Source organism: Rhinopithecus roxellana, chromosome 4, assembly GCF_007565055.1.
Source record: "Rhinopithecus roxellana isolate Shanxi Qingling chromosome 4, ASM756505v1, whole genome shotgun sequence".
NCBI lineage: Eukaryota > Metazoa > Chordata > Mammalia > Primates > Cercopithecidae > Rhinopithecus > Rhinopithecus roxellana.
In genome coordinates, this window is record NC_044552.1 from 17,262,151 (window position 1) to 17,276,542 (window position 14,392).

Below are 14,392 nucleotides of genomic sequence, written 5' to 3' on the forward strand. Positions count from 1 at the left end.
TCTGTATGAAGAGCCGGGCTCTGCTTCCCACCAAGACTCCCTGGGCCCGGGATATCCCCAAACCTAGGGAAGGATTTCAGAGCCTGGAAAACCAATAAAATAAATGACCATTACGGGGTTTGTGATTTTCGAGCAAACCCAAGGGATAAAGGACCCCACACAGTGGGAACTTCTTCTCTGTTTAGAATGATTATTTGGGGCAAAGAAAGTGCTATTGCAAGGTGGGACCAGTAAGGGGTATTGGGAGAGTGGGGGTGACCTGGCTCGGCTGGACGTGAGAAGGAAGTTAGGGGAACCCTTCAGAGATACATTGGAGCCAACCTGCAAAAGCCATGCTGAATGTTTATTGAATGTTTGGCCTTGATTTTTTAAGTAAAAGGGTTGTCACTGAACATTTTGAGGTAGAAAATCACCCAGGAAGAATATGGCTTTAGAAAATTAATTTGATAGGACAGAGGAATGAGTTCAGTGTTTGCTACTGTAACCCCCGTGGGAATTGAGGCTCTGGGCAAGGCCGAGGAGGGATACTGTGAGAGGCCTTCTAATTCCCGGGAGGAGGGGAGCAGAGAATTGAGAGAGGTGCCGCAGCGGTGGGAGCCCCAGGTTTTCCATTTGGGGTGACCGGGAGAAGGTGGCATCGTCAAGGGCAGGAGGACTCGACAATGGGGGTGGGAAAAGAGTGGTTTGCTTGAGATGGTTCTGCAGCAAGCCGGGCTCCAGACGGTGAATTTAGGAGTCAGAAAATCATGGTTCTATAACATTAGAATGTAGAGATGGTCTACTCTCATGCCCTCATTTAATTTTAAAGATAATATAAAATTTATTAGTTTGTGCAGTAGACGTACAAAGAAAAAAAGCAAAAATGGGCCGTAATCTGTTTTCCAAATAATCCCTCTTGATTAAAAAAAAAAAAAAAAAAAAAACACCATAAATTGGCATAGTGCATGCACAGGACTAGAGCGTCAGATGGTGTAGGCAAGCTCAGAGAGAAATGCGGAAGCCCTCCTCCAGGACCCCGCCGTCGCCGAGGTGAGCATGGTGAGAAGGGAGTGTGCTTGCACACAGCTGCACCTTTCCTGTTTTTCGTACCTTTTCAAGATATATTAAGTTAAAATGCATGAGATTGTCTTCCTCACAGTCCCAAACATCTTGGGCATCTTAGTAGCATTTCATTTCATGGCACCTAACTTGGAGTCTGGATAGCGGCCAGTGGCCACAGTGTCCGCTGTGCAGGACCGTCTCCTTGCACTGGCCCCTGCCTTCTCTCCACCTCTCTCCCACTTCCCCCCAGTAGAGACAGGACCCTTTCTCCAGGCTGACTGTTCTGCTGTCCCCTACCTGTCTGCCCGCTCCTCTTGGGCTGCAGTTCCCCCGAGTGTCAGTGTCCCCAGGAAGCCCTCTGCCACCCCAGAGTGGTCAGGTCACCTCCACTTTCCCTGTGTGAGCTGCTCCATGAGGGCAGGGCCCTGTCTCTCAGTCACACCTGTACCCCGAGTGCCCAGCGTTGTGCCTGAGTAACTTGATCCACGGCGATATGTTCTCTGACTTTGGGCAGATAAACATGCTTACGGTCTAGAAACGTTCTGATCTAGAAAATCACCCAGTGATTGTAACTGGAGAGATATGGAGCCATTTGCAGTCACTGCTGTAAAAAAAAGTGTTTCTGACACTTGCTTAAGCCAGCAAGGAGGACTCCATTCAAGACTATTGCAACAGGGGAGGACTCGACTCCAGTATGGCAGGGACAAGGGTGGATGGAAAGCTAAGGGTAGGGTGAGGGAGTGGGTGGAATACCACTCGGGAACTGGATTAGACCTCGGGTTGGAGGAAGAGGAGCTTGGTGGGGTCTTAGGGGATACACTTAGCAGGTCTCTGCTCGCATTGGACTCAGTCGGCCAATACCGGGCCTTCTTGAGAAAAGGACTCAGGAACCTGGCTAAAGTTTGGTCAAGGAGGGGTCATTGCACTGCCAGCCAAAAGAGCCACGTGGCAATGATGCTCGTTAGTATCTACCACCACATCCTGAAAAAGACAAGAGAGACCCTTGGGAATGAGAGACTATACACAGCAAAGCTCTGTGCAGCCAAGCGTTGCCAGAGAACATCAGCAGGATCCACATCCAGGGCAAACTTGCATTGTTCCTGTGTTTCAAAATAGGAATGATAAAGTATAGTCTCCACCCTTCCTCCCAGGAGAATTGTAAAGACTGATTATGCTTCCAGAAAGACCTGTCAGGTGTTTCAGCTCACTGGCAGTGGGTGCTGGCGTTGTCCTCTGAGACGTCATCTCACATGGTGCTGGTTACGGAGCTAACCCGACCTGCCTCCATCGGTGACTTCAGTCACGGACATAACTGAGCTCCGTCCCATGGGGCACTCTCCAAGCTAATTTTGCATCCTTACCACTCTGGGTATTGAGTCAGCCAGGGCGATCGCACAGCCCTGTGCCCGGGTCACTGCTGGCTTTTGCCTGTTGTCCTGGAGTGATGATTAGCAGAGCCTGTTTTCATTCTTGGACTGTCCCAGTTTGGTTGATACATTGCGTGGCCCCTTGGCTAGTTGTCCCTCTGCAGAGAGACTAACTCTGGGCCTAGCACTGCTGCCCTGATGTGAGCCACGATAGATCCCCTGCAATGACTAGACATGAGCCAGCAGTTTTTAGCGAGGCAGCCGGTGGTCAGGAAGATTCTTGAAGAAATCGGCAAGCATGAAGAACCGTACTACAGGCTCTTTCGACTTTCTCAGTGGGAGTGAAGAAAGATAGGGGAGCTGCGGGGATGGGAGTGGCAGATAGGAGGGTGAGGCTGGGACATCCAGGGATCTGTGGTGAAGTGTCACCAAAACCGCTGGTTGTATGTGCTTGGAGATCATGGTGAGTGATACAGTGAGCGTATTTTAATGAATGGTACTGTGTCCTTATTTAAATTTCAGAGTGTCCATGCAAAGTGCTGGCAAGACAAGAATTTGCTTCCTATTTCGCAAATCATGGGTGTGAAAGAAACCACCCCCAGTTCTCGTTGCTGATCTGCTAAATCGTTCCGTATGGGGGCCGGAGGTGGAGAGGAGGGCTTGCCCAGAAATCTGTTTCTAACAGAGTCTGGAGTTCGGATGGGGAGTTTGGTTTGAGAACCACTGCCTTGGACATTTTGCGACAAAGATGTGTTCTTATTAACTTGCATATATTTGCAGGTTGGATCATTTATTTAATTATTTAACAACCCCTTGTTGACTGTCCTCCTGGCCTGGGGCTCGGGAGGCAGCAGTGAGCGACAGGATTTGTTTGCTGCCCAAGGAGTTTTCCTCGACAGAAAGATGGGCCTTCACCTGGTCAAGCCCTCGCAACAGCATCGCCACCCAGGGGACACAGAGGGACACAGAGGGCTACCAGCACTGAGTCGGGGGCCCTCGCGACAGCATCGCCACCCAGGGGACACAGAGGGACACAGAGGGCTACCGGCACTGAGTCGGGGGCCGAGTCGGGGGCCAGCCCTGGACTCAGGGCTCAGGACAGGCCAAGGGTGAGGTGGGCGGGAGTGTAACCGCCTGCAGCGGGCACCATGTGTGCAGCAGGCACCGTGTGTGCAGTGGCCTCATGCAGCAGAGCGCAGGGCTGTGGGGCCGCCAGGGCTGCGGGGCCAGGGTGGGCAGGCGGGGCAGGGGACTTGGACCCTCAGAATGCCCACCAGCACTGCAGGGCTGCAAATGAGGATAATGGGGTCAAAGCCGGGCCCTCAACCCAGCGAGGCGATGGCACCACCTGCAGCCTTCCACAGGCCGCTGGGGGTGCTGGGTCACCCGCGTGTCTGTCAGGGAGGGGCTGTACTGGGGAAGCGCCTGGCCTTTGCAGGGATCCTGCTGCTGGATGAGGCCCCCTTCTACAACGCCATCCACTTAGAGTCTGCCAGGCTCATGTCTGTGTCTCTTTCTCCTAGATCCTGCCCGGCCTGTACATCGGCAACTTCAAAGGTGAGTTCTTGCTTTTTTATTGTTGTGGTAAAATACACATAACATACAATGTGTCTTGACCATTTTAAAGTGTGTAGGTCAATGGCTTTAAGTAATTTGCATTGCTGTGCAACCATCACCAACTTTCTTCTGCAGGACATTTCCCGTTCCCAACCTGAAACTGTGTCCCTGTTAAACACTAACTCCCCATTCCTCTCCTCCCAGCCCCGGGCAACCACCATTCTGCTTTCTGCCTCTAAGAATCTGACGACTCTCAGAACCTCCTCCTAGTGGAATCATACAGTATTTGTGCTTTCGAGACTGGCTTATTTTACTGAGCCCAGTGTCACAGTTCGTCCATGTTGTAGCATGTGTCAGAATGGCCTTCCTTCTTAAAGCCGAATAATAGTCCATTGTGTGCATAGGCCTCATTTTGCTTCCATTTATTTGTTCGTGGACATTTGGGCTGTTTCCACCAAAAGTGAGTTCACTTTTTAAAAGATCAGCTTTAGACTTCTCATGTGTGAGACTGACAGGCAAAGTGTAGACTCAGTCTGCAGTCTGTTCTGGGAGTGGCCGTCACTTGCACCCAAGCCCCTTGCTGGGTGCACCCCAACCCCTTGACCGTCCCCTGATGGAGTGGTGTGAGGCTGTGAGGCTCCAGCTCTGCCTTGGGTGCTCCTTTTAACTCTCCACACCCGTTGGGACGTTATCATCAAAAGACGGTGGACAACAGGCACATTCAGCAATCACGTGACTTGCTTATACCCTTTGACCACTTTCATTTTTTAGTTACTGTTGAGAAATTTTCAGAAGCCTGTTCTTTTTAAGTCACCCGGGAAACAAGAGTGACGATTTCATTTCTGGCAGATTCTTCTCATCTGGTGCTGCTTCTCTTCTCACACATTTCCTGCAACTTGTTCAGTGCTGATTGATTTACTGTCAGCTATTGACTCTGTTTTCACTCAGCTCTAGGGCACGGTGGTCACTGGGCTTGTTGGCTTCCAGGGAGGGGCCAAGTCCGCCTGCCAGGTGACATTCAGAGTTTGTGTAAGTGAATCACTGAGAGGAGGTGGGAAGATAGAGATGAGGGCCCTTAATAGGATGGGAGGGGCTTGGGAAGCTTGCAGACAAGGCCTCACCGTGTTAGGTCAGGCAGAGCCACACCGTGTCATCAGCAGCTCATGCTCCTCCCATCTCTCACAAGCCGGAACACGGCCACTCCTGCTGGCTTTCTGGATGCTGCTGAAATTTCCGAGTTCAGATTCAAATTGATTGTACAAATAATCTTTGTTATTTCTCTGTGCTCTGTATAATGTTTATCTCCACACACCTCCCGCCCCTTTTCCCGCCAGCTCACTAATTGGCCTCAAAGAGAATTAAGCACAGAGAGCTGACAGCTGCTAATTGTACAACATGTTAAAAATAGTACTGGACTTGCTAAATTAGTAAGCTTTGTAGTTCTGAAAAGCAGCAAACCCTTTGTGGTGGGTAGGCCAGGGTACATTAATGTAGCGAATGTCAGAGTTATTTAGTGAGGTATTAACTATTTTCATGGGGAAAGGGAGTATCTTTGAGAACAGAGTTTAGGATAAGTTCTTAGAAGTAGAATTGCTAGATGAAAGGTTTGAAATTAAAAATTTTAATAAATATGAACCAAATTCAATACTTCTGACAATAATATGTGAGAGTTTTAGCCTTAATCATGAAAGGTTACCTTTTTTGGAAGGACAGCTTTAAGAAAATATTTAAATTTCTTTTCATACTACAAGCTACACCTGTTTTCTAAATATTCCGTGACATAGGACTCCTTCCAGGTTCCTGGGTCTCGTGCTTTGTGGTTTAGTCTCTGAGACTGTTGTAGACAGCCCATCTCCTCTCCTTGTTCTTCGGGTCGATGCTGTGTTACTACCTTGAGTTATTCTGATATTGGTATGAGGTTGTGTTTTATTCACTCGTTAGCCAAATATTTATTAAATGCTTTCCAGGTACGAGGCTTATGTAAAAGAAGGGAATGAGAGTACAGTGAATTGGCAAGTGGGGCTAGAAGGAGAGGAAGTGTTTTTTCCCCATTGTGCTGTGAATTCACTTGTTCATTGCACAAGCTTGTCGGGAGCACACAATGTGCTGGGAGTTGGATGTGGACCAGCGTCCCTGTCCTCAGGCTGTCAGAGTCCAACAGCAGGTGCAGAACAGTGTGTGTCCTCAGACGGGTTATACACCTGGGGGTGTAGACTGGGAAGATGGCATCTGCCTCACAGGGCTGTAGCGGGGCTGACCCAGACGATGGGCGATGCCCTCGGTGGGCTCAGTGCCCAATACCTGGTGCCCTGAGAAATAAACACCCACACACTCACTGCTGCTGCCATGGGGCCCGATGGATGCCAGGTCTGCAGTAGGCAGCTGGGTGGCATTAGCTGGCGAGGGTGGAAACCCAGTGTAGAATGTGGCCTCTTTCTTTTTTCCTGGGCGGCGAATCCAGCTGTCATATGTGCTCTCGCCTGGCATCTCATATAGTCATTTATCTTGCTCTTAAAATCACAAGTAATACGTTCCTCTTGTAACACAAGAACCAGTAAAGTGGAAAGGAATGTGGACAGTCACTCCCTTCTTCTGTCCCTTCTTCCTCCCCTCCCTTCTTCTGTCCCTTCTCCTTCCTCCCCTCCCTTCTCTTCCCCTTCCCATTTCCTCTCTTCCCGCCCCACTTCCCTCCTTTTTCTCTCCCTCCCTTCCTTCTCTTCTTCCCTCCTTCCTTTCAGTGGGATCCCTCACGTGTCACTCTGCAGCCCTTAAAAAAAAAAAAAAAAGCTTTGTAATGAATCAACAAATGGTTTTGCAGGACCTGGTGATTTTTTCTCCTGGAGAAGACCCACAAACAAACCCAGCTCTGGAGCCCGGTCTTTGGGTCTTCGACGCTTTGGTGAGAGCCTCTCTGTTGAGGCTCCAGGATGCAGCAGGCAGCCTCGCCCACACGCCAGGAGGGAAGGCAGGGAGTGGAAGCCAGAGGGAGCAGCCCCTCCCTGGGCCAGAGGGTGGGTCCGTGGCTTCCTTACAACTGTGTGCCAGCAACAGTGGATGTCAGCTGCCAGAGGAAGCCCTCGTTGTTTGAAGATGTCCACAGAATTCTAGAAAAGAGGGAGCACTCTTAGGTACTGTGTGTATGCGGGTGGTGCACATTGAGACCATGTTCGCGGTCTAGAGCTTGTGTTTTGTGTCTGCCAGTGAGACAGACAGTCCTGGTGGGTACCCAGTTGTTTGGACAGGGCCAGCCTGGTCAGAGGTAGTCTGCTGTCAGCTTGCTGAGACAACATAACCATGCTTGAGAGGTCAGCATATGTCCATCCAGACTTATTTTTTTCCACATGAATTCTAACTGGTAACCTTCCTGTTAGTTTTATGAGTTACTAGCCTGTTGCATTTGTGATTGGCAGTTGGGGAGGGGCCCACTGGCACCAGGCCAAAGTCCATTCCCTCTGGGGCTCAGTGTTAGGGTGCACATGACCTTGTGGGATTCTTGCTAAAGTGCACGTTCTGATCAAGTAGACCTGGGGTGGAGTCAGCTCCAGGTGATGCTGTGCTGCCGGTTGGAGGACCCCATGCTGAGCACCAGCGTGCTAAGTTCTGACCCTGTAGGTCTGTGCTCAGGAGCAGCGTGTTGGAAATATACAAGCTTGTGTCTGTGCACCTGAGGAAGCTCCACCCTGGGCCTTACAGCTGGATTCCCAGCTCGTGACTTCGCTGCTCATTGGCCTTCCAGGACAATCAATAATGTGAAGTCCGTAAGAAATAAAGTTCCAGTGTCATCACCCGGCAGGTTTCATTAAGCATTTTATGCACTCAAGTAAGTTGGCAGAGCCTGTGCCTCATGGGAAGGGATGCATCAGCAGACATGGTGCGAGCGTGCAGTGAGGAAAAGGAGAAGCGCTGGCCCTGGAGTGCTTCCCTTTGCTTTGGAGTCCAGCAGTCCGTTGGCCGTTGTGTGATATCGAGTGGTCTTCTGTATTCAGAAATGTATACTTTTTTTTTCCCCAGGCCACTTTAAAAAGATTCACTCTGTATTATAAAGGCATTTTACTGGGTGAAGAGAATGTTCTAAAGTTATGATTTGTGACAGTTACGCAGCCTTGTGAATGTATGAAACCACTGAATCATGGACTTGATCAGGGTGCATATTATGGTGTGTGAATTATATCTCAATAAAGCTGCTGTGAAAGGAGCAAAGTAGATTGAAACAAATATGGATTGTTAAAATTCAAACGCCAGGTGGAATGGGTGTCTGGAGGAGCCAGGTGGGAGGGTAAGATGACCTGGCCCCGTCAGGCTGCCCCACGTCTGCTGGGTCCCTGTCCCACCTCCTGCGGGTTCAGGGAGCGCCGAAGCCCCGGCTTTGTCTGTTTCACTGCTTGTCTAAAATGTCCATACTGGTGGCGATTGGAAAATCCCATTTTGGTGTGAATGTGAGGACTGGCTGCCTGTGTCTTCCAAAACGATTCTAGCTTCTGCCTAATTAATTCTAAGCTAGCCCTGCTGGTACTCCAACTTGTGAGGGGTGGGGGGTTGGCAGTGAGTCCGCATGTGCTGTGTAGATGGCTCCCATCCATAGCAGGTGGCTTCGAGGTAACGATTTAGCTCAAGCGGGAGTGAGAGGAGACTGCCCTTACGGGATGGATGCCTTTCTGAGCCTGATAAAGGGCTCGTGTTCCTCATATAAAAAGGGTTTTTCTTTCTCACTTTGGGTCAAAAGATGAGCTGGTCAGACATAAACTTAGGCAAAATACTTGAAAGCGATAGCCCTGAACCTGAAGCTGGAGAATTTGAATCTGGGAAAGCAGCAGCCTGGAATGTGACGCCTGAGAAGTTGGAGCAATGAAAAGAGTCTTAAAATGAAACTGGTATTTTAATATGAGTTAAATTTTTTTCCTGACATTGCTGAATGTTTAGAACAACGTTTCTTGATTTCTGCATCATCATCAAGGCTTGTTAGAAATGGAGATTCCTCAGCCCCGGGGTGGATCAGGAACTAAGCTTGCACTCTGGCCTCCACCTTTCTAACTGAGCCTCTTGGTAGTTCACAGGGTGTTAAACTTTAGAGCCACTCATGTAGAACACACACACACACACACACACACGCAAGCGATAAAGAAGGAAAAAAACCACTTGTAATTCCGTCTCTGAGCTGGGGCTGCCTTTGGACCAGTCCCGCCACGCTCCCTGCTGTGGGAGGGAGCATGTCTCTGTGCTTTTATACGTTGGGTCTGTGTCATATTTATGGTTCGCATTATACCCCGAGCATTTTCCCATGCTGTGAAATAGTCTCCAGAACCATGATAATTAAACGTTTGCCTTTCTTTGTTGTTGCTGTTTTGTTTTGTTTGAGGTGGATTCTCACTCTGTTGCCCAGGCTGGTGTTCAGTGGGACGATCTCAGCTCACGGCAACCTCCGCCTCCTGGGTTCAAGCGATCCTCCTACTTCACCTCCCTAGTAGTGGGGATTACAGGTGCACACCACCACGCCCAGATAAATTTTGTAATTTTAGTAGAGACCTGATTTCGCCATGTTGGCCAGGCTGGTCTCACACTCCTGACCTCAGGTGATCCGCCTGTCTCGGCCTCCCAAAGTTCAAGGATTACAGGTGTGAGTCACCACACCCGGCCTAAACATTTGCCTTTCAATCCCTTTCTCCTGTATCATTTTGAAAAGCTTGGCCAGGCTGGGATGGGGGTGCAGAGAAGTGGACCTCCTCATTTCCTGCTGGCCCCCCGTTTTGTAGATTAGTAGAAGGGTTCCAATTCAGGGGATCACACCATTCGGTCTTCTTTTTGCAGATAGGAATATTGGAAGGGGATATCATTTTGTTATCTTCTTAGGTTCGTATGGAGATAATTTAATAGCCAACTGATAGCTGATAGACAGTTCTGTTTGGAATTTCCAGAAAGAGTTTCATTTTCTAATTGTGCTTTAAAGTGAATATAGATCATGTAAACCACAGGCCTGTCTGAATCCAGAACCGTCCATGCTTTTGACATCTGGGGAAAGAAGTAATGCACAGAGTTAGTGGTTCTTTTGTATTTAGCTTTTTAAGAATTCTAATCATTAAGAGGTCATTGAATTTAAAAAATATATTTTAAATATCCCTAATATTATGTGTCTCATGCAAAAAGACTGACCTAAGGTCATCTCTTACAAATGCTGACTACAAAATGGTCTCGTAAATTTAGCTTCCTGATGATGTAATCCATCATGATTACAACGTTGATTAATCTAAGTGCACTTCAAGTGCTGGATTAACACTGTTTTTGCCTAAAAGGAAGAAGCTGAGGCAAAATTAATACAGAGAGTTTATTTGGGCCAAGCTTGAGGACTGTAGCCTGAAACACACTTTCAAGTTGCCTTGGGGAGTGCTCTGGAAAATAAAATAGAGGCTCAAGTTTTTAAAGAAAAAAAGATGAATCAGGAGAGTGGTGATTACAGAAAATTGTTCAGCAGGAATTCTCATTGGTTTATAGAAGTAACACTGGTTCATGACTGGCTGTACAGTATTGAACTGTGATGTGTGGCATCTTATGACTCCTTGGCATCAGTCTAGGGACCACATAGCAGATGGTTCGAGGTAGCCATTTAGCCAAGCGGCAGTGAGAGGAGGCTGCCGTTATATTCCAGAGGCCTTTCTGCGTCTGATCATTTCAAGGGACTCTTGTTCCTCATAGAAAGTTTTTTTCTTTGCCACTCTGGGTCAAAAGATGAGACAGTCAGAAATAAAGTTAGACAAAATATATGAAAGCAGTAGCCCGAAATTCCCTACATGTATGGTCAGTTACGAAGTTTCAGGAAAGAAATATGTAAGTCATTTTGTGGGGTTTTTGTTTTTTTTTTTTTTTTTCTGGCTAGACTTTAGGAGTAATTAACTTGCAAAGATATCAAAATGTCCATCCCCTTTCTTCTCTGACAGATGCCAGGGATGCGGAACAGTTGAGCAAGAACAAGGTGACACATATTCTGTCTGTCCACGATAGTGCCAGGCCTATGCTGGAGGTAAGAGGGCACCGGGGGGCGTGTGTGGGCGTCTTCATTTGTATTCCGTGGGAGTGCATATGACGTTCATGAAGGCAGCCACGTTCTCTCCGTGCGAACGTGCTCCTGTGGTCTCTGGCGGTGCTCCCGTTGTGCTCAGGCCGTAGTTATGTCAGCGCGCTCTCTGTGGCGTGGCACAAGGGTGTGTGCTTTTTCTGATCACACTCCTGCTGCGTTGCCACTTTGGCTTTCTTGGCTAAATGCCTAGGAATAAGCTGATGCTGCATTTCCCGCTGGACCTTAAGGACATTTAAAGCCCATTTCATTCCTTTCAGAGTCATCTCTGGTTTTAAAATCCAAAACACTTCAGCCTGCTCATTTCCTGATTTTGTCCCAGTTACGCTCAAATAGCCACCATTGGCATCCAGGGGTAAAAGAAAACAGAAGGTCAATTGTGCCTGGAGGTTTCCCAGGGCCGCTCTAACCTGGAGACTTTCATGTAGAAGCTGTTGTGTGTCAGGTTTTCAGGGTAAACAGGGTGTGTCTGCTTGTGCACTAATTCCAAAAACATCTTTAAATTTACCCTAATGGACGGTTTGAGCTGTTGGCTAGAGGTAAAATCTGTTTATGTTTATTGGCCTTGACAGAGCCCAAGTTACCTCCTTTTAGAAAATAATGCTGTGTGGTTGCGATGTGTGTGTTTTTCTATTTTAGGGTGGGGTGTTGGAAAGGGAGGGGTGACTTGTTCTGAAAGAAAGAATCCTGGTTCAGGCTGTTTTCATTTAAATTTATATTAGGCAAGAGTAGGTAATGTTTTTTAATTGTATCTGTTCTCTTTAGCCATAAGGGCTGCCAGATTTTAGTTAGTATAAAGCAAGCTAAAACTGGTGAGAATGTAGAATAACAAATGATTCTACTAAACATTGTAGTACCAGAGATTCATAGCTGGTGAACAAACCTCAATTAATTTCTCCAGATCGCCGAGCTCCTACTTCCTTGTATTGTTTACTCATAAATTTTTTGGTAAGGTGCCATAATTTGTGTTCCAGCATGATTTTATTGGAAATAACAACAACAACAAACATTTTTTGGAGCCTAACAGTTCCTTTGAAAATAGCCACTCCATTTTTTCATCTGTCAACAATAGTTTGTATTTAAAATACAGCCAAGCTATGGCCAAGATGGCAAGTTAAACTGCAAACTGGTCATGATTGACTTCCTCTTAAATCACAAGATGAGGCCTGAGGTTTCCTTTATTTTAATAAATTGCAGAGATGCCCTCTCCACCCTCAGCCCCAGGCCTGCCTCCTGCTTTATACTCCATTTAATGGAACACACTGTCGTGTGTGCACATGACCCTTCAATCTGCTCCCATTGTGACCTCTGTGTAAACAGGAGATCTGCCAGTGTTAGAAATCAGAGCTGCAGCCCTTGTCACTCGGGAAGCCACAGGCTAGCGAGTGAAGCAGGTGGGGTTGTAACTCAGGTATAAAGAGCGCACTGATTGTGTAAAACCTCAGAGCTGTGGGCACACTGTGTTCCCAGCACAGCACACTACAGATGCTTTTTTATTCCCTCTGTAGCTCAGTCTATAAGGACAAATTCTGCCGTTAAAAAGAGAGAGAAGTCTGCCCTTTTTCTTCACTGGGATGGCTTTTACTTGGAGACATCCTGTTGTAGTCTCTGGGTGCTATTATCATCTTAGCTTCATAATAAGTACTTCCTTGTGATTTTATATTTATTAAGTGTTATACCACTGTTTTGTAGCATAGTGTAGTTTCGTATTGCCCCTCTTAGCATTTTATTAATCTTTAAGTTCACAAGTAATGCATGATCTATTCTTATTTTAAAAATTAAAACAACAGCCTCTGATTGCACAGTGGGGAAAAGTGAGGCACCAAAGTTATTGAATTGGTGGTGCCCACATTAAGTTACACTCTTAGAAGTTTCAAATCTTTGTTTAGCTGTCTGCGTGGGGCATAAAGGCAGTCTTCTGTCTTGAGTTTCAAATCCAGATCCAGAAGCTGTGTCCTCACGCAGCCTGAGATGAGTCAGGGAAATGATGTGTTTGCAGCCTGATCCTGGGAGAGAAACGGGGCAGGGATGAAGGTGAGCGGGGAGACTGTGCAGGGTCAAGCAAATGCAGTGCGCTGACCCCCCGGTTGGTGAGAGCCCCGAAGTGAGGGTGAAGGGATAAGTGGTAGGCGAGGAGAGAGCTGGGTCTCCTCTCTTTTCTGAGATCTTCAAAACCACACGTATTTATTGAATGGCCGCTGGCTTCTCTGGGCAGCCCCGGGCTGGGGCTTGGTAGGAAGTGGGAGGGTAGCTCCTGTCTGAAATGGAAGGGTTTTGGTCTTACTACGTCCATGCCGGTGTCCCACGAGCCCTGCTGCTGTGAAGCCGTGTGCTGGGCACTACGCTGTGGATACTTCTGTGGGTCATTTCCGACGAACATCTCAGTGCGTTTAAAGCTCTGGGGTTCTTAGCATCCATTACAAAGGGCTTTTTTCTCAAAGAGTTTCTACTCTAGTTCTACCTTTATTGTGATGGAGACTACGTGAGAGAGGGTATTCATATTGTTGGATGTGGTCATGCAAGTTGAGAAAACTTAGCACACTTTATTCCCCTCTGGAAGGTTCGTGGTCGTGTAGTCAGAATAAAGGCTTGAGAGCCCTGTTGTGCAGACATACATCAGCCTTTGTGAGCCAGGAAACATTGTATGTGCTTGCTTATGTGATGCGCCTCCTACTGAGACCCCCATGAAATATTTCCTGTGAAATCCAGGGGATCCAAATAAGGAGGCCCCCATGGGAGCCTCCGGGGTGAGCACTGGTCTGGAGGGTTGCTTGTGCAGCAGCTGGGCCGAGGCACCTGGGTGGGAGGGGAGGGTACCACTCTGGGCTTGTTGCTGGCTGAGGCTGCCTTTGTACAGACTGCTGCCTTTCAATCCTGGTTTACTTGGTTTGTTGTGAGAACCTGCCATAGGCAGAATGGAAGGTTGTACAGTTTTTGAGCCTGTTCCATCCTCTCTGGAGGTAATGATCTGTAACCTGTCACAACTCCCGACCAACGACTGTGCTATGAAATGTACCTGCTACGAGAGATCTGATGAAGAAAGTTTTAGTCCTTATGCACTTACTGAGTTTACTTAGGAAGGAACTGAGGAACTTGTGCCTTGGTTGCTTTTGGTTGGATTAGATCGGACTTCATTATTTGGGTAATTTGTTGGGGGTTGGGGTTTCCCAAAATAGCATTCACAGCATCTTGTACTCTTCCTACAGCCTGGCTGGAAAAATAACATGGAAGGTCTGTTCTCAGGCCTTCAGAGTGGCTGTGCCTTGCCTGTGGTCAGGCAGCGGCTGGATGGTCTCTGATGCGTCTTGGGTGGATGAGACAAGGTGTGTTTATCCACTGGACCATGAGGGATGAGGTGGTC

At 47.9% G+C, this 14,392-nt stretch overlaps 1 protein-coding gene across 5 annotated transcripts in view; it reads left to right on the forward strand.

Annotated features, from left to right (window-relative positions):
- The window catches only part of DUSP22 (dual specificity phosphatase 22), a 61,224-nt gene that overhangs the window by 8,028 nt on the left and 38,804 nt on the right, over nucleotides 1-14,392 (forward strand). For 4 of the 5 annotated variants that reach the window (XR_004056798.1, XM_010374184.2, XM_030928610.1 and 1 more), the window contains exons 2-3: nucleotides 3,932-3,965; nucleotides 10,895-10,977. Coding sequence is in view for 3 of the 5 variants with exons in the window: in XM_010374184.2 (XP_010372486.1) it covers nucleotides 3,932-3,965; nucleotides 10,895-10,977 (117 nt within the window). In the remaining 2 variants the exon portion in view is untranslated. Of the gene's footprint in view, nucleotides 1-3,929; nucleotides 3,966-10,894; nucleotides 10,978-14,392 lie in introns of those variants that run through there. The other variant, XM_030928609.1, reaches the window with a different exon arrangement.